General features: G+C 50.5%; 2 protein-coding genes across 2 annotated transcripts in view; one reads left to right on the forward strand and one right to left on the reverse strand.

Moving 5' to 3' along the window:
- Window positions 1–569: 569 nt before the first annotated feature.
- On the reverse strand, window positions 570–17,532 carry SUGP1 (SURP and G-patch domain containing 1). Its single transcript, XM_079960725.1, has 14 exons — window positions 17,390–17,532; window positions 15,683–15,854; window positions 14,983–15,086; window positions 13,056–13,289; window positions 12,130–12,253; window positions 11,823–11,926; window positions 9,517–9,640; window positions 7,689–8,083; window positions 5,410–5,516; window positions 5,059–5,236; window positions 4,039–4,145; window positions 3,354–3,499; window positions 2,675–2,804; window positions 570–1,811 (listed from the first exon to the last, which is right to left on the reverse strand). The coding sequence occupies exons 1-14, from the start codon at window positions 17,412–17,414 to the stop codon at window positions 1,785–1,787; spliced, it is 1,977 nt and encodes a 658-aa protein (XP_079816851.1). The 5' UTR covers window positions 17,415–17,532; the 3' UTR covers window positions 570–1,784.
- Window positions 17,533–19,272: 1,740 nt separating this feature from the next.
- The window catches only part of MAU2 (MAU2 sister chromatid cohesion factor), a 31,276-nt gene continuing 26,603 nt past the window's right edge, over window positions 19,273–23,945 (forward strand). Inside the window, exons 1-3 of the mRNA XM_079960602.1 lie at window positions 19,273–19,845; window positions 23,638–23,655; window positions 23,879–23,944. Coding sequence (XP_079816728.1) covers window positions 19,288–19,845; window positions 23,638–23,655; window positions 23,879–23,944 — 642 coding nt within the window. The 5' untranslated portion in view covers window positions 19,273–19,287. The remainder of the gene's footprint in view (window positions 19,846–23,637; window positions 23,656–23,878; window position 23,945) is intronic.

Genomic DNA, 23,945 nt, shown 5'->3' on the forward strand with positions numbered 1-23,945 from the left:
CAGCATCAAAGTGGCCTCCCTGGAGGGCAAGCCTGGGCAGTGTGTCTGGAAGTCCTGGGCTCCCAGACAAGACTCGGGGGATTTTCCCAGCATAACCCAGAGATGCCCTTGGCAGCTGGACCTGCAACCTTCTGCATGCAAGGCTCTGTCACTGACCTGAGGCCCTTTCCCCAGAGATCTCTCAGGGGTGGAGGAATTTGCCTCTTGACCTTGCCCTGTGCCAGCCAGAGTTTCCTCAAGGGGCTGCGCCAATCCTGGAGGAGCACGGGTCAGCCACGTGGCACAGGCTGGCACACCGGTTTCAAAAACTGCACCGCCCTCTTCGTCTGCCTCTAGGAGCGCCCATTTGTGAAGAGGGTCTAAGGTTCAAGATCGGGTTGCAAGTCTTGCAATCAGGAGATTACTACTGTGTTTGGGGTGAGCACACACACCCCTTTCCCCATCTTCCAGCAACCTTTCCTGCAAGACCTGCACTCACTGCTTCCTGCGCATCAGGCGGCTTCACCCCTTCTCTCTGGCGAAATCCCAAAACGTTATGTGGGTTTTTGAAACAAAAGACAGACCTGCCCTTTAGATTTACAGACAGCTTTATTAACTTGTTGAAAGCCAAACGCTACAGTTTCATTGTTGAAATGATGATGATAATAATAATAATAAAAATAGAAACCAAAAAGGTCACGACACCCCAAAATAATAATAATAATAATAATAGAAGTGGTACAAGTCTGCTATGGGGGTGTGGGAGTTGAGAGAGAGAGAGAAAGGAAGGAGAGAATCTCGACTAAAACAGCAGAGAATGAGATGTATATTGGGGCAAGGGGGCTTCCCTAGACGTTTTGGGGAGGGAACGCCCGTCTCCGTTCCATCTCTCCACACCCCTGCCCCAAACTTTCTCCTTCGGGGGAGAACCTGGAGGCTTTTCAGCTTCCACTTCAGTGAGAATCCAGGCAGAGCGGGGGACCCCTTGTCTCAGTGTAGCAAGTAAACAAATTTCCATTCCTAGCAAAGTGGGGGGTGGAGGGAAGAGGGATTGTCTGCCCTCCAAAACAGGATCTACCATCGCCCAAAAGGTTCTGCCTCACCTCTCTGCTCCACTGCTGGTATCACCCCATGACACCCCCCCGGCAAGTGTGTGTACACCCCCGCGCTCTGGCTGCTTCCCCTACATGAATATTGTGGCCTGATTTTATTTATTTTATTGAAAAGAGAATGTGTGTGTGTGGGGGGGGGGAAGAGTCCAAATCTCCCCACCGCCTCTCTCTAGAGGTGGCACCCTGGCACCCCCTGCCCCCTGCTTCTATGTGGGTCAAAATGCCCTCGCTTGCTCTACCCTGCACCAGCACAGGAGGAACCCCTCTGGGCAATCAGAGCGAAAGGACTGCCCCAAATCAAGTAAGTGTGTGTGTTTGTGTGTTCCTCAGCCAATATTTCTGAAGACATTCCCAAACACACAACCCCACCCACCTCACTCCTGACAGCCCCCTGGGGAGCGATAACTCGGGGTGGGGGTTGACTTCCAAACCCTCTCACCCAAATCCAGCTACTGGAATCCCAAAAGCTGCTTCTTTACTTGGGGGTAGACAACAATAACAGCGCAGCCCCCTCCCCATGATCGCTATGGGCTGGGCGAACAAGACCGGTCTTGAGTTCTTTAAAAACAAGAGTGCTTTCAAAGGAAAAGCGGGGTGGTGTTGGGGGCAGAGATGTCGATTCCATAAACGCAACACAGTAAACCAACCAACCGACGATTTGAAAAGAGGGGAGGAAAAGCAGGTCGCTGGGTCTCAGTAGTACGGACGTCTGGGATTGTTCTGTAGCGGGGAAAGAGGAAGAAAACATGGTCAGAGGACGAGTTAGGAGGGCTAAGGGGAGCACAGGAGAGCCCCAGTCCCCTCCCCCCAACATCCACCTCCGCAGAGAAAAGATGGCAAGCGGCCTGGGTGGGATGTGGGTGCGGACTGGCAGCCTGTGCACGAAACCTGACAACCCTTCCCTACTGGTGCCAAGAAAAGAGGAACCCCTCTGTGTAGTTCCAGCTCTCTCACAAACCTCGAGGGTGGGGCCTGCAGTAGGGCTGGATATTATCATCCAAAACAAGTTTGAAGTCCATATTGTGATCAATATCACAAAAGATTTCATACTTTTAGACCTGGCAATATATCTCAAATCACAGTGTGTGTTACGGCTGGGCAATATATTGTCCAAAATGGATTTGAAGTCCACATCATGATATTAGTTTCATAACCGCTGACCTGACAATGTATTGTGAATCATGATGTGTGTGTGCGCACTATGCAAAAATCACAATGTGGGGAAAACCGTGAAGCCAACCAACGCCTCTACATAGCTCCATCCTTATTGCAGACACTGTGATATATCAGTATACTGTGGTATTTAGCTGGCAATATGTCACAAAGCTGAAAACCAGATTATTGCCCAACCCTGAGAGGCAGAGAAGCAACTCATTCTAGTTCTGCTCCCATCCTCCTCCCTGCCAACTTAAGTGAAGGGCAGCACTGAGATTAGAGGAGCTAAGGAAGTTGGCAGGCGGGGCTGCCCCCTGGGCAGCATGTCGGTGACCAGGCTGGCAGGGCTGCAGGAGGCCCTGTCAGTGGGGCAGGGGTTAGAAGGTGGTGGCATAGGGTTAAGAAGAATGAGGTCCAGGCGATCTCACCAGCGGGTTGGGCCGGAATCTGTAGGCCAGCATCATCCTCTTGCGGAACGCCTCGTATTCATCGTCCTCCTTGGTCAGGTCGGCGGGGCGGTCAATCCCAAACCCCGCCCCATCTACTGCTGTCACGCCCCTGTTTCGAGGGAGAAAAAGAGGCCAAGTTGATTTTCCATGGGTGCTTATTAGGAAAGGAGTCAGAAGCTGACTTGTACCAGGGACAGATTCTTACCACCTGACGGGCAAGGCACATGCTCCACCAACAGAGCTTCCAGATTGGTGTTGGCATCCATCTGTCTCAAGAGACAATGGAGTGAAGCCAAGCTGCTGTGTGAGCAGCACCGAAGTGGCCTCCCTGGGTCACGTCCAGGAAGGCAAAGTATGGGGGAAGGCCATATCTTCCTATATACATAAGAACGTGAGGTTGTTGTCATGGTGCAGTTCATGTAGCTGCCAGTTGGTGGCCATGCCAACTCCTGCACGATGGCAGGCAGGAGAGAGAGAGAAACTGCTGGGGGCACAAAGGAGCTTGGGGCGAACAGAGGGGACAGGTGAGATGCAAAAGGGAGGGTTGGTCAGGTGTAGAAGGGAAAGGGGTTGGTGGGGAGGCGAGTAGGAGCAGACCCTAGTAAAAAAAACAAAACCAAGAGGAGGTGGAGGAGAGAGATGGAGACAAGGTGCATACTTGTTGACGGGGGCCTTAATGCCCTGCTTCTCCGAGCCCAGGCCTTCGCCCTCCTTCCATCCCATCTTCATCAACATTTGGAAACCAATGTTCTCCACGGTCAGCTTGAACTCCTTGTATTCGGAGTAGTCTGGCTCGCGACCTTCCTGTAAGGTTAAAGAAAACCAGGGGCCTTTGCATTGTGAGGGAGAGCAAAGTTGGGGTGTGTGTGCTGACTGCTTACAAAAGCTCTGGGGCACAGGTGCCTTGGATCACCTCCTAACGCCACGCCCGGAGGGTAGCCTCACTTGGCATTTGATTTCCTCGAGAGGAGGTGGAATGTGAAAGCTTCTCTGGAAAGGAGCAGCCAGCCAGCCACAAACAGAACCATTTCCCTCTCCACTACGGGCAGGGCTCAGGGCACTGTACTTGTTCAGTAGCAAGGGAACTGCCCTCTGCTCATGCTCAGGGGCAGTTCCAAACCAGGTCAAAGGCTTAATGAGAGCATAGCTGAAATCAAACTCTGCTGTTACTGACACTAAGAGATTTGCAGAATCCAGCAGAAGGATCTGTCCAGCCCAGTTTCTGGGACCCCACAAGGGAGACAGCACTCCCTGCAAGCTTGTTTCCGGCATGTTGCACTTAGAGGTGTGTGTGAGAGATGGGGAGGGGGGCCTGAAGAGCAGGGGGTGCAAAAGCATGTTACCTTCAGGGCCTTGAAGGTCTCCATGAACTTCTCCAGCTCGTCAGGTGGCAGGAAATCCCCAATGAAATGCTTCCCACGGCCCATTTGAGTCAGCTGCTCCGCCCACTCTGAGAGAGGAGGATGAAAGGACATGGGGGGGGGGAGAGGCAGACGGATTAAAAACAGCAGCCAACCAGGTGCCCAGATGGGAAACCCAGAAGCAGGACCTGAGAATAAGAGCAACTCTCCACTCCTGTGATTTCCAGAAACGGAGAAGCATTGCTGCCTTTGACTGTGGAGGCAGAGCACAGCTACTGTGGCTGCAGCCGTTGATCGCCTGGCCCTCCGCCGTGAATTTGCCCAGTCCTCTTTTACAGCCACCTAAAGATGCACTGCTGCCTCCTGCGGAAGCGAGCTCCATAGTGAACACTGTGCTGTGTGGGGAGGCAGCACAGCCTCAACTCTTCAAATGTGAAGTTCTTCTTTCATTGTTTTTTAAGGAACAAATGCACCAGCTGCTGAAAAAGCGAAGGGTCTTATCGCCTTGCCAGTGTGGAAACTCTTCTGTGGATTAACCAGAAGGCATGCAAGAGACAAACCCCTTGAAGACGTGGGCGACATTACGGTGAATAGTCTGAAACCGGTATGAGCCAGTGATACATTATGGCTCCCCAGCCACTGCCAGCACAGCACACCTCACTCCCGCCTGCCTGCCTGTGCTGTGCTGGCAGCAGCCGGCGATGTACTGCCAGCTCAAGTTGCCTTGATCAGCTGAGTCCCCTGCTTCTGGCTCACGACTCCTCTTGTGTGGCTTCCAGAAATGGGAATATGCAGAAGCGCCTAGTGCAGCCTTTCTCAACTTTGAGTCCCCAGATGTTGTTGAACTACAACTCCCATCACCCCTAGCTAGCAAGGCCAGAGCTCAGGGATGATGGGAGTTGTAGTCCAACAACATCTGGGGACCCAAGGTTGAGAAAGGCTGCACGAGGGCCTGCCATCCCATCTTGCCTACCACCAGGCCCCGCTGCCAGACATGCACACCTCTCGTCTTGTCCATCTCCATGCGCCTCAGCTGATGCTCCCAGGTGCCCAGCTCGCTGTCCACCTCCTCGTCGCTGTCATAGCCAGACTGGTGCTCCTTGACCGTCTTCTCCCACATGATCTGCATCTCCTGCATGGCCTGCTTGTGCTTCATGATCATGTCATACATCTGCTGCATCTGGGAGCGGGTGGAGAAAGAAGAAGCCGTGACTGACGGGTGACAGAATGATGCTTTCCCCCACCCCTGCAGAAGTCGGACGGGCCCACCAAACTGGGCCCCCGCTTGAGGAAGACTCGAACTCCTGACGGCAGGTAGCAAGCGTTGAGAGAGCGGAGATGTGAACTCATTACCTCTTGCTGCTCCTTCAGCTGCTTCCTCTGGGCGTCCGAAAGCTCCGTCACCCCCACCAGCCCAACGGGCTTCCCCTTCTCATAGCCGAGGCCTTTGAGGTCCTGGACTGAAGACAAGGAGGAACATCGGAAGGGTTAGCCCTGACTGCACACTGTGGGAAACAGTATCCCCCCCTACTTCTATCTGTGCCCAACACAGGAAGCGGATGGCCAGGAGGAGTGAGGTGGGGGAAGAAGGAGTCAAGAGATTAGATTTCTTTTTTCACATATACTGCAATAGCTCACAAGCTTAGTGTCAGGGCTGACACAGGTCAGCACGAAAGATGCCAGGCTTTCGTCAGTTCCTTTATTCAAGGAAATGGCATACAACTTAGCAACCCTTCCCAGGTGGTCTTGCCTCTATGGAGCCGTTGCCAGGACTGAAGGTCCCTGCCTTCCACCCTCTCTAAGGCTCCTCCTCTCCCAGATGTTTCCCAAGCAGTCTCAAACTGTGCCTGCGCACCTCTGGCCTCTGTTTTGCCCTCCTCATTATTCTGCGCATTCTCGAAGACTAGGGTGGAGGGAGCTTGTCACAGCCAGAAAGAGGAGAGACTCCCTGGATTCTACTGCAGCCTCTTGGGACCCCCCCCCAATTGCTTCAGCCTCAGAGTCTGAACTGCTCCCTGTCACAGCCTCTTCCCGCTCACTAAACCCTGTTGCTCCGTCAGCATCCGGCACATCTTCCCAATCTTCTCCCTCTGACCTCTCCTCGGTGCCCCACCACCAACTCCCAGGCTCTGAGCCTTCCTCCTCTGGGGGTTCCCTGGCTGCTGCCTCCCACCAGTCTGTGACACACTTGGAGTCGCTATGCCCTGCCGACTCCATCAACAGTAGGCTGCATCCAGCTGGGTCGGATTATACAAATGTATGGAAGAGAGGGCTACTGATGGCTACGAGCCATTAAGGCTGTGCTCTGCCTCCAGGGTCAGAGGCAGTGATGCTTCTGAATTCCAGCTGCTGGAAACAGTGGTGTAGCGTGGGGGGTGCAAGGGGGCAGGCCGCACCGGGCGCAACATCTAGGGGGGGGCGCTCGCCGCCTCCGGAGTCGCCGAAGAGCCTCGGGCGCAGGCTGTAGCAGAGCCCCATGTCTCGCGGAACTGACGAGCTGTGCGCACGTCCGGGCAGAAGGCGTCCGGCAGGCAGCGGCTCTCAGCGCTCGCCACGGTCCCCACGTGTCAGGGCTGCAGAGGGCGCGCCAGGCAGCCCCTCCTCACAGCTCCGCCGCCGCCGCTGCTGCTGCAGCTGCTGGGCCATGTTGCATTTTCCTCGCTTCTCTGCCCTCCTCCTCCTGGGGGCAAGTGGCATTGTTTGGGCGGCAGCACCAGCGGCAACTTGCCTCACCTGACACAGACCCGCCGCTGCCGTAGCTACCTTACCGTAAATACCCCAGCCCAGGCAGCAGCAAGAAGAAGCTGGCAGCGGCAGCAGGTTAGGGGCGCAAATTACTTGCCTTGCCCTGGGTTGTGGAGTTTGGAACTGACAGGGTTAAAACTCCGTGGTGTCCTGTATCTGGGAGGAGCTTGAGGCAGAGAGTCACTGTCTGTGTGCAGACTTGCTTTCGCTTCTGCCTGAGACACAGCTCAGCTTCGAGGCTGCAGGCTGTGTGTGTGTTTTGGAGCACGATGCCGGAAAGGTCCGATGGAATGAGACTGATTTATGGCTTGTAAATAAACGCTTCTAGAGATAAGAACCGAACTGTTTTTGGACTTGATTTATCCCTTTTCTCACACGGACGCAGGACCGCTGCTGTTACTCTGCTCTCCTGCCAGGTCAGCTTCCAAACAGCAGAGCCACGCAGAGGAAGCGTGACTGGACGCAGGATTTGTTTACACACGAAAACGGGTTAGGGGGCGCAAATTACTTGCCTTGCCCCGGGTGCTGACAACCCACGCTACGCCGCTGGCTGGAAACTGCAGGAGAGGAGAGGACTCTTGTACTCAGATCCTGCCTACTTGTTTCCCACCTGGTTGGCCACTTTGAGTGTGGGACCCTGGACTTAGATGGGTCTCCTTGGCCTGATTCAGCGGCCAGGCTCTTCCTAGTTTCTTCTGACCCCTAAGAGGAGCCTCCATGGAGAGAGCCAGTCTACCATAGAATGGTGAGAAGGCTCTCTGTTCCTGCTTGTGGGGCAGCTGGCTGGCCAGTGTGGGAACAGGAGAGCCTCCCCTCTAAAGCAGTCCAGGAGTGCCGTGATCTCTAGGGATGAACAAAGCGCTGCCCGACCCGCAACCGCCACTCACCTGACAACGGGGTGGGCGAGGGGTCCTTGGTCTGCTGAGCGAGCTCTGGGGGAGGCAAGTCCACCTTCTCCTCTTCTGGGCCCCACCGGCTTTTCCTCTTTTTTTTGGTGGCAGGGGCAGGTGGCAGTGGCTGTGGCTGCGGTTGCGGTGGCTTTGCAGGAGGAGCAGCTGGTGTAGGCAGCAGTGCCACTGAGGAGGAGGAGGAGGAGGAGGAGGAAGAGGAGGAAGAGGAAGAGGAAGAGGAAGGAGAGGGAGCCCCCTTGGGAGGGACTTTGCGTTTCAGGTTGGCTGCCGGGATGGGAGGGACCCCCTCAGCGTCGTCGTTGGCTTTCCGGTATTCCTCCAGCTTCTGCCGGTAATACTTGTAGCCGGAGCTGCCAGGCTCATACAAAAATCTGCAGAAGGAGCATAAAGGTAAAGGGATCCCAAATGTTAGGTCCAGTCGCGGCTGACTCTGGGGTTGCAGCACTCATCTAGCTTTCCTGGCCGAGGGAGCCGGCGTACAGCTTCCGGGTCATGTGGCCAGCATGACTAAGCCGCTTCTGGCGAACCAGAGCAGTGCACGGAAACGCCGTTTACCTTCCTGCCAGAGTGGTACCTATTTATCTACTTGCACTTCATGCTTTTGAACTGCTAGGTTGGCAGGAGCTGGGATCGAGCAATGGGAGCTCACCACGTCACAGGGATTCAAACTGCCAACCTTCTGATCGGCAAGCCCTAGGCTCTGTGGTTTAACCCACAGCGCCACCTGCATCCCGCAGAAGGAGCGTACAAAGGCCAATTAAAGGGAAGAAAATCTATTTCAAATAAAATTATTATTATTATTATTATTATTATTATTATTATTATTATTAAATTCATTAATAATTTTTGTTGGATTTTTAAGAACGAGAACAATGAATGTCACATTTTTCCAACAAGAACTGTTCAAAACATGGAAGTTGGAAATCTCCCACAATGGTAATGTTCGCAATACCCGATTTGGTGTTAAACTCAATGGAATATAAAAAAATAGTCAAAGAATGCAGCGAGCTACACATAATATATACCAAATCCTGAAGCATGTAAAAAAATAAAAATGAAACAAAACTGAAATACTGTGCAAAACTTAAAAAAATGATGCACTGAGATGAAGTAATAAAATTAAGTACTGTATTTTCGCCCCATAGGACGCACTTTTTCCCCTCCAAAAATGAAGGGGAAATGTGTGTGCGTCCTATGGGGCAAATGCAGGCTTTCGCTGAAGCCTGGAGAGCGAGAGGCGTCGGTGCGCACCGACCCCTCTCGCTCTCCAGGCTTCCTGCAGATCTCCGCAAGCCGTGGGAGCCCGCGCCAGGCTCCCGCTGCTTGCGGAGAGTTGCCTGCATGACGAAGGCTGGGTGCGCTGAGCCCAGCGCCCCCAGACTTTGCGCACCTCTCCGCAAGGCGCGGGAGCCCTGCGCTGGGCTCCCGCTGCTTGCGGAGAGTTGCCTGCTCTGGGGGCTGGGGTCGGGGGAAGCTCGGGCTTCCCCCGCCCCAGCCCTGCGCCTGGGGGGGGGAAATAAATTATTTTTCCTTTATTTCCCCCCAAAAAAACTAGGTGTGCCTTATGGGACGGTGTGTCCTATAGGGCAAAAAATACGGTAACCATTATTCAAAATATTCAAACAGCTGTGGCACCACCTAGTGATATAAGGGCTGTTATGGCAAGTGGATTGATTAAAAAGAAAAAATTTCCTTACAGGTGAGCCTAGTTCACCAAAGAAAGGTGGGTAGGAGATTCAGGAGATTTATGCCAACCATACACTTTCCTCATTACTTCGTTGTTACATTTATATACCCTCCTCACCTAAAGGACTGGTTCTCCCGGTGGTTCTTCAGGGCGACCATTTCCACCACAGGGCCCCCGTCGGCAACGAACCTGGCAAGCTTCTCAGCGCAGTCCTTGGTCTCTTCGTCGTCTGGAGGCGAAACTTTAAGCAGGCTGTCAGTACGGTGCCCCCAACTCACACACCCAACAGCCACAAGCTCTTAATCTGGCTTTAAGGAACCCCGGGAGGGGAGGGGACGGAATAAGCGGGAAGAGGAGGGTTTAAAATTTCTCTTTCTCAGTCTGTTTCTTGCCTTTTCGCCTCCCCACTTTGATCACAAACAGAAAAGGAGGAAATAATGCCGGCTGCACTCAGAACAGATCCACAGCTAAGTCCCAATATTGTCAACTGCTCCCTGGGGGCAGTGGGGGCTACCGGGGGCGGGGGCGCTAAGAAGGAAGGGGGTGGTAGAGGTGTAAATGACTCTCAGCCTTTGAAAAGCTGGTTTCCCCGGATCAATACCCAGAGAGATTTAACCTTCAACCCCACTTCACAGGGCACTCTGAGAATTGTCACTCTTTGAAGGGAATAATGTACTTCCAGCCCCCTTAATGAACTACAGCTCCCAGAAGAAGCCAAGACTGTTTGCAGTGCTCTCAGGGCACTTTAAATGTATGGTCTCAGAGCATAACCACTGACTTTAAGGCACACAATTGCCTCATTGTGCATGTAAAAGGGCCTGGAAAAAACTCTGATGGCTCAGAAACACCCAGAGGGCAAGAGGTTGCTCACTCCTGGCACAGATATACCCCCTCCTGGTCCCCCCCCACCCCGAGCATTTCCCCCCACCCCACCCTGCTCTGTTACACAAACAGTGGGACTCACACCTGCAAACCACAAGGCAGACAGGCGTGCTAGACTAAGCTTGTCACCCTGTCTGAAGGAATCTGTGCCCAATTCATTGTATGTGTTTTCAGGAGGTTGGTCTACTGACGAAATGTCGCACCTGGTAAAGGCCTAAGCCTGGCTGCTGCTCAGAGGCAGCGATGCTTCCGAATGCCAGCTGCCAGAACCTACAGGAGGGGAGAGGGCTCTTGCGCCCCGATCCTGCTTGTGGGTTTCCCCATTGGGGCCCCTTGCTGGCCAGTTAGGGCAGGACGGTGACCTAGATCTTTTGACCTGATCCAGCGCACCCTCCTCTTGTTCTGAAACACCCCAAATCCATATTCTTCACAAACAGTTTTCATTTTGACAAGCTTTTCCAGCTTGAGGTCCGCCTTAGGAGTTTTCATTCAAATTGCTTAAACCTACCTTCACAGCAGGTTTCCTAGACTGCTTTTAAAAACTATTTTTAGCTGTCTTTATGGTACGTCTGCAAATGGCCAAAAGACACGCATAGCAAGCAAATTAATGGTTACTGCTTTGCAGGGGACTGAACTGTTACCATTATTTACAGTTCTATGATTCTATGACCCGAGTGCAAAGCAACTCTCCCCTCCTGTCGTTTCCAGCAACTGGTACTGAGAAGCATTTACTGCCTCTGAAAATACTAACAACAATACAAAATGTTGTAAACTATTCTTGATTGGTGCTTTGCACCCTGAAGGCAGGATATTAGTTCTTCAAGAAATAATTAAGGCTGGATCAAGAGTTAGGCATGCTCAGAGCAGGTCCCTGGAGACACTAGGCCTCAAGTGAGTCGCCATCGATTTCAACGGATCTGAGCCAAAAGCAGCTAACAGCAACCCAAGCCACGTCTACTCAGAATTAAGTTGTTCTGAATTCAATGGGGCTTCCTGTCATGTTATGAGGGGTTAGGGTAGCAGCCAAATTATCTTTTTTAAAAAAACTAAAACTAAAAATCTGCTGCTTGATTAATCAGTAGATCAATCTCCTTTTTTTTTAAAGAAAGCTCTCAGCTCTAATATCATCAACACCAAACTTCACCCTCCAGATGTTTTGGCAGGCACAACGGTGCATTGTGGGAGTTGTAGTCCAAAATGTCTGTGCTGCCTAGGGCTGATGGGAGCCATAGTGCAAAACATCTGGAGGGTGCCATGCTAGCCAGGCTGATCTCTACACACACCCAGCCGGTAGCCCAGAACTTTCCAAACTGTGAGTCATGACACACTAGTGTGTCGACTGCAGTGTGTAGGTGTGTTCCTCCCAGGGCTGGAAAGGGGTTAGTTTAACCTCCGGTTTGCTAGCAAAACTGAATTACTGTGTCACAGAACGATGCCTGTCTTAAAAGTGTGTCACCAACATGAATAGTTTGGAGAGTTCTGCCTATAAAAAGATAGCTTACACAAGAACTGCAGGAGGGGAGCAATGACCCTCGCCTTACCTTTCTGGAAAGAGGCCTCTTCTGGATCTTGACCCTTCTTCCACATTTCCGCCAGCTTTTTCCTGTAATACAGAAACTCCGGACTGTTCTTATCGTGCAGGAATCTGAGGGGTGTGAGAGAAAAAAGGGCATTAAGGGGGATCGGGTCTTGGAAGCATCCTGGTGTAAAAGGTGCACAGCAGGAGAGGTGGATAGCAACAAGCATGGAGGGGAGTCAAGGGCTGTCCTTGGCTTCCTGCACCATGACTGACCACACCAGGGAGGGAGAAGAGGGAGGGGAGATGCACAAGAACAGCAGCAAACGTACGCAAAAGTCGGGTTGTCCTTGCAGTCCTCGAGCGCCACCTTCTCCAGATCGGGGCCCCCTTCCGCCACGACCCTGGCCAGCTTCTCCACCACTCGGCGAGTCCGGGTGTCCTCTGGGGGACAAACTTTAAGCAGGCTGTCAGTACTGGGGCTCAACTCACACACCCAACAGGCACATTACCTCTTTAAGAACCACAGCAGTAGGCCCACGAGACGGCGGGGGAGAAGGAGGGAGCGGGGTGGGTGGAACGAGGAGAAAGAGGATGAAACGATGGAGCCACAGCAGGCAGCAACCTAAGCCTGATGCTTTCAATACGGGGGTGGGGGTGGGGAGGAAGGTGCAGGCACGCAGGACTGACCTACCAACACCTACTGAACACTGGGGCAGCTGTGTCTACGCTGTATTGCTTTTGGTTTTATTTTGTAAACCTCCTTGTTATTGTTTGTACAATTGTCTGGTTTACACAGTTTACTCAGCTATGGTATATCAAACCACAGTTTACTCACTGTGGGCTATCAAACCATGGTTTTCCCAACTACAGTATATCAAGCCAAGGTTTCCTCAACTGTGGTCTAAACTACACCCTCCCAGCTCACTTTCCTTTTGTTGCGTCCCTTTAAGACGGTAGGCCTAAGGGCAAAGAGTGATGTGTTAGGTCCATCCTAAAAGCCCTTTTTTGGCTCAAGTGTGGGATTAATCAATAAATAAGGCTGGGGCATGGGGAGAGGGTGTTGGTCCTGACCTGGACATGTGCCTCCCTCTCAAGGCACGTTTTTAACTGCTTTTACAACACCAAGTGGAATTTTAAGCGCTCAAACAAATTAAGTATCTTTTCAGCTGGCCAGAATCCCCCTTTGGAAAAACGACGGGAAGCTGTGCAGGGCAGAGGGCCCTGTTCCCTCGCTTTGTAAAGAAATGTCACTTACTTTTTATCTCCAGCCACTGCTCGTAGTCTTCCTCCTCATCCTCATCGTCTGGCGACTGGAAAACACTGAGGCGGTTGGTCACGGGTGTCTGCTTGGAATGGGTGTAGTTCTTGACCTGGTTCAGCATGCTGGTGACACTCAGGTTGGGGCGCTTCCCACTCAGTGAGGGCTTCTTTGCGGTGCTGGCAGCCGGGGGGGTTGCCGCAGAGGCCTTGGCAGAGCTGGAGGAAGCGTCTGGAGGGGTGGGGAGACAGAGGCTGACATTACAGTCATACCTCGGGTTAAATATGCTTCGAGTTGAGCGCATTCGAGTTGCGCTCCTTGGCAACCCGGAAGTAACGGAGTGCGTTACTTCCGGGTTTCGCCACTTGCACATGCGCAGACGCTCAAAATGACGTCACGCGCATGCGCAGAAGCGGCAAAAAGCAATGCACCAGTGCGCAGACGCGCCGTCGCTAGTTACGTTTGGCTCTAGATGCGAACGGGCTCCGGAACGGATCCCGTTCGTATCTAGAGGTACCACTGTATTGTTATTATTATTAACCAAATTTATATACTGCTCTTCCTCAACAGACCACAAGGCAGTTTACAACATGTCATGAACTGGAAGGATGACAGGGAGGAGGAAGAGGACCCCGGCAAGGGGTGTAGTTGGGACTGGGACACACTGGGGATGGAGGATGGCGAGGGGATGGGGGGGGGTCAGTGCACAGGAACCAAAGCAGCAGGACCCACTGCAATAGCCAGAGGGGCCCGTGTCCCCACAAACATAGCAGGCTCTGAGGCGTAGGGAGCAGCAGGAGGGTCACTCCAGAAGGCTGAGGAAGCAAGGATCCACAGCCCAGCTCCCTAGCTGTCCAGGTGGGGCTTGCTAGCTCTGGAAGGAGGGATGTGATTTCCTCAGCTGGAGTAGGCATGGAGCAGGTGAGGGTCACATGCCTCACGAAGCCCAGATGTTGCATTCAGCATGGAAAGTACAAACGTGAAGCAGAGCTGAGGTGCTGGGTATGCTCAACTACCTATGTTGGCGGACCTTGGCTTCAGTGCTCCTGGACCTCTATGGGACTGGGCTTTTGGCTCTGGGCTGTATCCTGACTGCTGGACTCGAGACTTGGCTCTGACTTTGAACTTCATTCCTGACCTTTGGACTTGTGTGGATTGACCCTTGGACTTGGCATACTAGCCTGCTGCCAGGTACACCACGGGTTCAGGACACAACATACAACACAAGATAAATATAATAGTAGTAAAACAAACAAACAAACAAACAAAAACACCTCAACAACCCACCCCTCACCCTGCTTTAAAAGGACATTGTTTAAAAGCCAAAGGTCTGGGTGTAGAGGAATGCTTTCCCCTGGTGCCTAAAGATATGTAACAAAGGTGCCATGTGAGCCTCTCTGGAGAGAGCACCCTACAAACAGGAAGTGCGCACAAAGAAATAAATTACATGTGGCGAAAAGCTCAGAGGATCCTGAAAAATTCCATGCTGTCTGGGGACAACTTAATCATGTATATAGCCAATACCTGGACTCCCTCTCCATGGTACAATGCAAAATTTAGCTTACCTAATGGTCTGCTCACTTGATTTAAATTTCTTCCTGATATACTACATTTTTTATTTTTATTTTGTATTTGTACTTCTGCAAAAATTTTTGCGTTGATTTGTTTGACTTCAATAAAAGTTGAAAGAAAAAAGAAAACGGGTTTCTTTGAGAGGGCTGGTGCACGAGTGTGTGCAGAAACTCACTCTACTGCATAGAAGGAAAAAATTGACATTCATTGCCCTGCCTGCTATTGACATGTGGCCCCCAAAAGATCTGTCCAGAAGAGAACATGACTCTTTGTGCTGAAAGAAATTCCCTGCCCTTGGGACTTACAACAGGCACACAGAATTGGCAGAGTGGACTCAGGAACAAGTGCTTACCACTGCCCAACTTCTCCTTCTGAAGCTTGAGGAACTGCTGGAGGAAACTCCCATCATTGGCAAACTTGTTGGAAACAGAGCTTTCCCCATCTCCGCTGTCATCACTGTGGGGTTAAAGGGGGAGGAGGTTAGAGGTCACAGCGCTGCTGTGGAGCACAGCTTCCCCCACCAGCAAAAAATAATAATAATCCAATAACTAAGACTCCCTCTCTTCGCAAATTAAGCCTATGCTCATTCTTACAGAGTTCTATCACTGTTTTCAAAAGACTCAGAAAAGGAGGACTGTGTGTCCTCGGTTGCCATCCCATCCCCTTGACTTCCACGTGATCTGTGTGCTGATGCCACAAGACTGGAAGGAAGCTCAGAGCGACTGCTCATGCCAGGAATATCTGGCCCATGGCAGATGCTGATCAGGAGATTGCATCAAAACAGCAGCCAGCCTCATAATCTGATTGCTAAATCTCGAGCATCAGGAATAATTTAATGCTCAATTCACACCTGAGGCAAATGCAGTCAGCCTCTCCTCAGAGGTCAGCTGGAATGGGACATGAGAAGAGCAAAGACTCACTCGGAGACACTTACTTTGTATATTTATTAGACGTCTGTGCTTTCCTGCATCCTCTGGCCCTATCACACAGGCAATTGCCTGCCCATTGCTCCCAGCCTATCAGAAAGGTATGAACAATGCAATCCTACGTACTCGCTGGCCTGCGAGGCCTGCTTACTAGCCAAGTGGCTGCGCTTGGCTTGACGCTCCAGCTTGGCCTCGATCTCCCGCTTCTTTTGGGCGATCAGCTTCTCCTGGTGGAGGATGTTCACATTGGTCTTCTCCGATTTGGGCATGGTGATGCCAAACCACCGGCTGGTTTTCCCTGGCCGAGAAGAAGGGGGACCAGAAGAAAACAAAAGAAATTATATTAACCCTTCATATAATCATTGCGAAGGGAAAGAGGTTCAAAGGACATCTGTTACAACCCTCAGCTGAAAGCAGGATCTGGCATGTAGATGAGTCAAAACAATGGTCCAAATAGCTAAGCACTGCCTACACTGACTGGCAGTGGCTCTTGCCAGGATTTCAGACAGCCTGAAGATGTCAGGGATTGAGCCCAGTGTTAAGAAACTCAGATATATAAGCTAGGAGCCAAAAGGCTCCTTAAACAAAGGTTACAGCTGCCAAACCAGAATGTCTAGTTGCCATTTTTGGGCATGACGGCTCTAAAATCTTATTTTTTCAAAGGATGGACTGAATGTGATTGATTCTCAGTTAAACATCTGGCTAGTTTAGAGGATAACCTTGAGCTAGGTTAAGAACTGTGAGAACTTAAATAAGAAAAGTCACTTTATCCAGGGACAGCCCGCATATCTATTGGCCTATTCTGACCTCTTTTTCTTAAAAGTGACAAGGACGATTCATAATGTAAGAATATCCTTCACAACTCTGAGCAGGGCAGTGGGGTAAGCAAAGACAAGCAACAACAATTACAGTGGCACCTCTGCTTACAAACTTAATCCTTTCCGGAGGCCCGTTCTTAACCTAAAACCGTTCTTAACCTGAGGTACCACTTTAGCTAATGGGGCCTCCCGCTGCCACCACACAATTTCTGTTCTCACCCTGAGGTAAAGTTCTTAACCCGAGGTACTATTTCCAGGTTGGCGGAGTCTGTAACTCGAAGAATTTGTAACCCTAAGCGTTTGTAACAGGAGGCACCACTGTAACTATGATGTTGTTCACTGCTGCTGCTCAGGCTGCACAGAAAAAGCATCTTGGTTAGAGAAATTTGTTCTCTATTGTGCAGATAAAATATAACGGATAGAATTCTACAGGAAGCTGTCTTAGTGAGTGAAAACAGCCCAGCTCCAGGGATTCCCCAGATGGGGGGAGACGTCAGGCACCATCCTGGCACTCGGGCATCTTCACTTGGTTGCAAGTGGTCAAAAGGCAGGTGCAAAATGAACACAGTGGTACCTTGGGTTACAGACACTTCAGGTTAAGAACAGTTTCAGGTTAAGAACAGTTTCAGATTAGGAACAGACCTCCAGAGCGAATTAAGTTCTTAACCCGAGGTACCACTGCACTTAAAATGTTTAGTATTTTTTAAGACGCTTTGGATTGCCTTGGGTGAAATGAAGCGGCTAACGAATTTTATTATTATTATTAGTAGTAGTAGTAACAATAATAACAACGACGAGACCTGCAGTAATATCTTGGCGACCCCCAAAGCCGCCGCAGCAGAGAAAGAGCTTGGAAGGCCCAGCGAAGGAAGAGAAAGGGGTGGTTTTTTAATACTGGGGAGGGGGAGCCAATTCGTGGGGGCCCATTGGGGAGGGAGGGAGGGGGACGGAGAAGAGAGGGGGCGGGGGGGCTTACCTGACTGGAAAGGGGCGGGGCGGGGGAGGGCAGACTCACCTGGCGCATCTCTGCTGCCGTCCATCGCTCTCAGGATGTCCCCACCCTTCTCCCACAATGCACCGCGCGGAAAGCCCGCCGCCAGCGTCGTTGACGCAGGCGCGTTGCATTCTGGGGGGGGGGGCGGAGAGGAGAAAGGAGAGGCAAGATGGTCGCGCCTGGACGGATACTGGGATTTGTAGTCCACGCCTGGTTGAGGGGGTGGGAGAATGCGGGGAAAGGAGAGAGGTGAAGAAATCGGTCTTTTCAGGCCAGCGGCTTCTTAACATCGGCTTCGGCTGCTGCTGCAGGGAGCATAAAGTAGCTGGGAAGCGAGGAGCGGGAGACGGGGCGGACTACGATTCCCGGCAAGCGCTGCGCGGGGAGTTGACACGAAATGGGAGGGAGAAAGCTGCTCTCGCGAGACTTGGCTATGCAATGAAAGGAGAGGAAGGCGCTCTCGCGAGTTTTGTGGAAATTAAGCTTCTAAGGGACTACATTTCCCATGAGGCAAAGGGAAGTGAGAGAAAATACTCCTCCATAATAATGTTTGATGATATGAATATTGAGTCATACTAATATTTAGCAATATTATTAAAATAATTGCATTATTTTGACTGAGGACATTTGAACCTCGCCTTTCAAGGAGGACGCTCCCTACCGTTTATAAACAATTATATTCCAGAAACTATGTACAGCTGTAGCTAGCAGGTTTTTAATATTACTGTATTTCGTATAATAGCGTACTATAATATTATGGTAAATATGTACTATTATCTGCTATAATAAAACTAGCACTATAATATAGATATATAATAGGATATTTCTATCGTTTTAATATTTTATATACTTTCATCGTTCCAATATTTTAACTTTTGTATGTTTTAAATAGGGTTGTTTTCTTGATTTTATCGTTTTATGTTTTGTAAACCGCTTTGAGATTGAAATCAATGAAATATAGAAATACTATATGTACTATATTATGATCCTTGAATGTTGCCAAATTATTATCCTTGAAAGGATTATTAGTAAAATCCTTACAGTTGTATATTATTATTATATTATATTATTATATTATTAATAACTCATTGTAAATACTTTATAATAGCAATCATGCTTTTAGTACTTTGCGCGAAATGGCCTTTTGTATTTTATTAAAAGCTGTTTTTAATTGTGCAATTTAAATCGTTGTTGTTGTTGTTTAGTCGTTTAGTCGTGTCCGACTCTTCGTTACAAGGTGGCAATGATTTTTTTTTGGTATTGCATTATGAATAATAGTTAAAATTTCTATCTTGGGAAGTAAACACCAAACTAACACAGCACCATTGTTTAAAGTTAAAAACAATAGTTAAAATTAAATGAAGGCCGAAAACAATTCAAGTTTACAATGTAAATTATTATAGGAGGGCAATGAAATTTGTATTATTAATTTTTTGTTGTTAAATCCCGATCCACACGCACCAAAAAGTTAAGACAATAGAATAAAAAATTAAAAACATTAAAAAAAATTTTTTTTAAAAAAAATTAACTAACCTGGATTACTCCAAAACCACCACGTGTGCCACAGTTTTGTGGGGAGGCGGCACACAAATCAAAAATGAAACAGAAATAATAAAAAAACAGAAATACTGTGCACAAAGTGTCAGCAGGTGTGCGGAAGAAAAAATCTCGCGAGGAGCGCATCTCCTTTACCTCTCGCGCAGGAGACGCTTGTAGGACTCCAACTCCCATCACTTCTCCCCACCCCGCTGCCTGACGGGAATTGTAGTCCAAGCGCCCCATCCCACTCCATCCTTCATAGAACGCCGGCACTCGTCTTCCCGTCACGCTTTGCGCTAGGCCCGCGCGCGTCGCGGCCCCGCCCCCTTTCCCCTCGGCCCTGACAATCCATGTCTTATCATTTCTGAGGTAAATCTAAGATGGCGGCCGTGGGCGCTGCGGCCGGGGTAGCCGGTGGCTCCGGCGCCGCCGCCGCGGCCTCTTCCTCCGCAACGGCGACTACGACGGCGCCCCCGCCCCCGCCAGCCTCTTCCTCTTCGGTGTCCGCGACCACGGCCCCGTCGTCGTCGTCCGCGGCGGCGCCTCAGCCTCCGTCGGGCGGGCCGCCCGGCGGGGCTGAGGCCGCGGCGGCGGGAGGAGGAGGAGGCGGAGACGGCAATGGCGGCGGCTCGTCGTCGTCCTCGGCCTCCTCTTCCGCGGCCGGGGGCCCTCCGTCGTCGTCGTCTCCCGCGGCCGCGGCGGCCTCTTCGTCGTCGGGCGGCTCCTCGGAGTCGTGGTACGTGGCGCTGCTGGGCCTGGCCGAGCACTTCCGCACCTCCAGCCCGCCCAAGGTGCGCCTCTGCGTGCACTGCCTGCAGGCCGTGCTGCCCAGGAAGCCGCCGGCGCGCGTCGAGGCCCGGACCCACCTGCAGCTCGGCTCCGTCCTTTACCACCACACGCGGAACGGCGAGCAGGCGCGCAGCCACCTCGAGAAGGCGGTGAGGGAAGGCCGCACTCGGGCATATATATGGGGTGGCGGGCCTGTTAGACACACAGTTACAGAGACAGCACCAGCTTATAGTTCCCGTGTGTGTGTGTAGAGAGAGAGAGAGAGAAAGAGGAAGGAAGGCTGTGCGTGCACATTCGTATTTGTGTGCCTGTGTGGGATGCCATGTATTGTGTGCAGATGCATACACATACATATATGCATGCATGCATGCGTGCACTGTATGTCCAGATACAGATAGATGCACTGTATTTATGTTGCATGTGGATTTACAGGTGCTGTGTGCAGTGTTTGTGTGTAGGCAAGTTATGTGTATAGAGAGAGTTAATATATGGTGTGTATATGTATATATATATAGAGAGAGAGAGGGAGATATTTTAGTTTTAGTTCTGTTGGGAACAAACAGATTAGAATAAAAACAGCACAGGGCCAGCCCTTTCATTAAAAGCAGTCATTTCCCAAAAGCCTGTTGGAACAGGAAGGTCTTCAGCAAGAAGAATGGCTGAAAGACAGCAAAGGAGCTGGAGCCAGTTTGGCTTCTCTAGGAAGGAAGCAGTGAATGAGAAGGCTGTCACACAGAGAGAGAGAGATACGTTTTGCCTGTGCAGGTGTATATATGTCATAATAATAATAATAAATGTTATTTATACCCCACCCTCTCTTGCCAGAGCCGGGCTCAGGGCGGCTAACACCAGTAAAATTCCAATAAAAACATAATGGGGGGGAAAAACAATCTAAAATACAGGTTAAAATGCAATTTAAAATGCAGCCCATAGATCAAAACCGTAAGGGGAGGGGAACATAAGGGTCAGACTGAGTCCAGAGGTCAGGCGGAACAGTTCTGTCTTGCAGGCAGTGCGGAAATATGGCAAGTCCCGCAGGGCTCTAGTCTCTTGTGACAGAGCGAATGGGGCCAGTACTGAAAAGGCCCTGGCCCTAGTTGAGACCAATCTAACTTGCGACTTGGGACCTCTAGAGTGTTGTCATTTGTGGACCTTAAGGTCCTCCGCGGGGCATACCAGGAGAGGTGGTCTCATAGGGCTTTAAAGGTCAAAAGAAGCATCTTAAACCTGACCCTGTACTCCACTGGGAGCCAGTGGATGAATGTGATCCCGCGGCAAGGACCCTGTAAGGAGCCTCGCTGCAGCATTCTGCACCCGCCGGAGTTTCTGGGTCAGCTTCAAGGGCAGCCCCGCGTAGAGCAAGTTACAACAATCAAGCCTGGAGAGAGAGAGAGAGATTTGCCCGTGTGTGTATTGCATTTTGTGGGGGACGGTGTATATATACACATATACACAGATACTATATATTTTGCTTGTGTGTGAGAGAGACAGTGCATATATGCATTTATATATTACAGAGAGAATGTTACGTGTGTGCACAAGTGTTTGTGTGTATGCATGCATGTGTGATGTGGAGGGGTGTTACATATTAATGTCGTGTGTGTGTCTGTCATGTGTTGCATGTCCAGGAAGGGGACGCGGAGTATTTTTACATCTGTGTGGATGTATATATCTTGTGTGTGTGTGTGTGTTTGGGGATGGATGTCAAGTATTTATATTAGGTGCATGTTATGTGTGTGGATGCGATAGTGGATGTTACAGAGCAGGCATCCCCAACTTTCGGCCCTCCAGATGTTTTGGACTGCAATTCCCATAATCCCTGACCACTGGTCCTGTTAGCTATGGATCATGGGAGTTGTAGGCCAAAATATCTGTAGGGCCGCAGGTTGGGGATGCCTGTTATAGAGTTTGCTAGGTGTAGATATATCGGGGTGGGGGGAGTGTGCTGTCAGCATATGTTGCAGTTATTTAAAAAAAAATATTCTGTTTCCCAAGGTGGAGAACAACAACAAAAATAAAAAAGTTCTTCAGCTACTGTCACTGATAGGATAACAATCCCCTGCCCTCATTGGGCTGTATTTTTTGCCCTCATAATTTTTTGTTTTTTTTAGAAAAAACACATATTTGTACTTTTGCAAACTTCATGGTTTCCCAGAGCATATTGATACCCACCCCTATCTCTCTGTCGTTGGCCGTTTTTGGCTATGGTCCTATTGGCGTCCTCATCCCCAGTTCAGTGTTAAACAGGAAGGGCAGGAAGAAAGCTTAACTCCTTGTTTTATTACAATGGTGTAGGAATTTCTTGACAGCTGCCCAAAATTCTCCCATTTTGTTAAAATGTTACATGCAGACATACAGGAAAGGGTTTGAGCTACATAATTTCCCCTGTTGTGTATACATATAGCAGTGCCTATGTGGAACAGTGAGAAGGAGAGACCTTGAGGTCACGGTGTGTTAGAGAATAAGCAGAAGGTTGAAAGGGCCCTATAATGGTTCTAGGGGTTGCTCATGCGTAAGCCGGAGCCAACACCTGGCTGGGTTGCCCGAGTGAACCTTTTCTGTCTGGACAGCCACTCACCCGTGGCTGTCTCAATCGCTGGCAGAATCCGTCAGTGGGCGTTTCTTAAACTTCTTCCAGCAAAGAAGCTCTTTGACGCCTAGTCTCCTACTCTCCCTGCCTGGAAGCCTTCTGCGCAAGGAGGGCGTAGGCAGCGGAGGACCCTTACTCTCCCCGCTGGTCCTCGGCAAGGAGTCATGGGACCGCCTCGCCGATTCCCCCATCTGCCCCCCTTCTCCACTGGTGCTACGCTGATTCTCTTCCCCAGAAGATGGGCTGCCTCTCCCCATCCCGGGACGCTCTCTGGAATCCCTCTGGAGCTTTGCTCTCTCCCTCCGGCACTGATGGCAGTTCCCTGACAGGCCCCTATTGCCTGCTGTGTTTGGTTTAAATGTGTTTGGTGGTGTGAGCTGCCTCAGTTAATAGAAGGGAGAGCAAAGAGGAGAACACCCTTGAAAAGGAACAACAGAGCAGGAGGAAGCAACTCAGGAGGAGTGTAGAAAACTGCAGTGAGTCAGTCAACATTGGTCAACCTAGCTCAGTACTGTCTACACTGATTGGCAGCTGCTCGGGGGTTTCAGGCAAGAAGTCTTTTCTCAGCCTTGCCTGGAGATGTCGTTGGGGATTGAACCTGGGACCTTCTGCATGCAAAGCAGGGGCTCTGGCTGAGCTGGAGCCCTTTAGGATAAGAAGAAGAAGAAGAGTTTGGATTTGCTATCCTGCTTTATCACTACTAAGGAGTCTCAAAGTGGCTAACAATCTCCTTTCCCTTCCTCCCCCACAACAAACACTCTGTGAGGTGAGTGGGGCTGAGAGACTTCAGAGAAGTGTGACTAGCCCAAGGTCACCCAGCAGCTGCATGTGGAGGAGCGGAGACACGAACCCAGTTCCCCAGATTACGAGACTACTGCTCTTAACCACTACACCTACACTGGATAAAGTAGGTGTGGGGGCATCCCAAGAATGAACTGAGACCATCAGCAAGTGTTTGGGGAGAATGAAAGTGGACTGTGGACTTTTTCAAGGGGCACAGCTGTGTCGGCATCTTGAGAACAGAAAAGAAAGAAAGAGAAGTGAAAGGTGGACACCCAAAGAGGGTGCTCTGTTCATCTTTTATTTCCAGTGGGAAGCCCCATAGCTCAGTGGTTAGAGTACCTGCTTTGCGTTCAGGAGGTCCCCTGTTCAATTCCTGGCATCTCCAAGTAGGACAGGGAGAGACTCTGTTCTGAATCTCTGGAGAGAAACATTGGTACCAGTGCGAGGGACAAGGCAGCTCAGTAGTGACAACTCCAAGTTGTCTCAAAGTCTTCCCCTTCCATTTATGTTGAGAGCTTCATTTTTGTTGATTCTAGGAATACCTCATTTCCCTCTGTTTCTCTTACAGTGGCTGATATCGCAGCAAGTATCCTTTTTTCTGGTCTCATGGAAACTGGGGTTGTGCCGCTTGGAGGGGGAAACACAACTACGTGTCAACAGAGCGTTTAACAAGCCCCATTGATTCCATGCTTTGGTTTTGTTAATATAAATTTCGAGAAGCAACTGTGCTCCCTGTTTTTTGGATACCCCATAAAACAATTGCTCCACCATTTTTATTTACCATATTAACTTAACTTGGATGCTGTCAGATTCCGCAGTTTGAGGATGTCAAATTTGAAGCTGCCAGCCTGCTGTCAGAGCTGTATTGTCAAGAGG

The sequence above is a fragment of the Podarcis cretensis genome, assembly GCF_951804945.1.
Source record: "Podarcis cretensis genome assembly, chromosome: 18".
NCBI classification, from domain to species: Eukaryota; Metazoa; Chordata; class Lepidosauria; order Squamata; family Lacertidae; genus Podarcis; species Podarcis cretensis.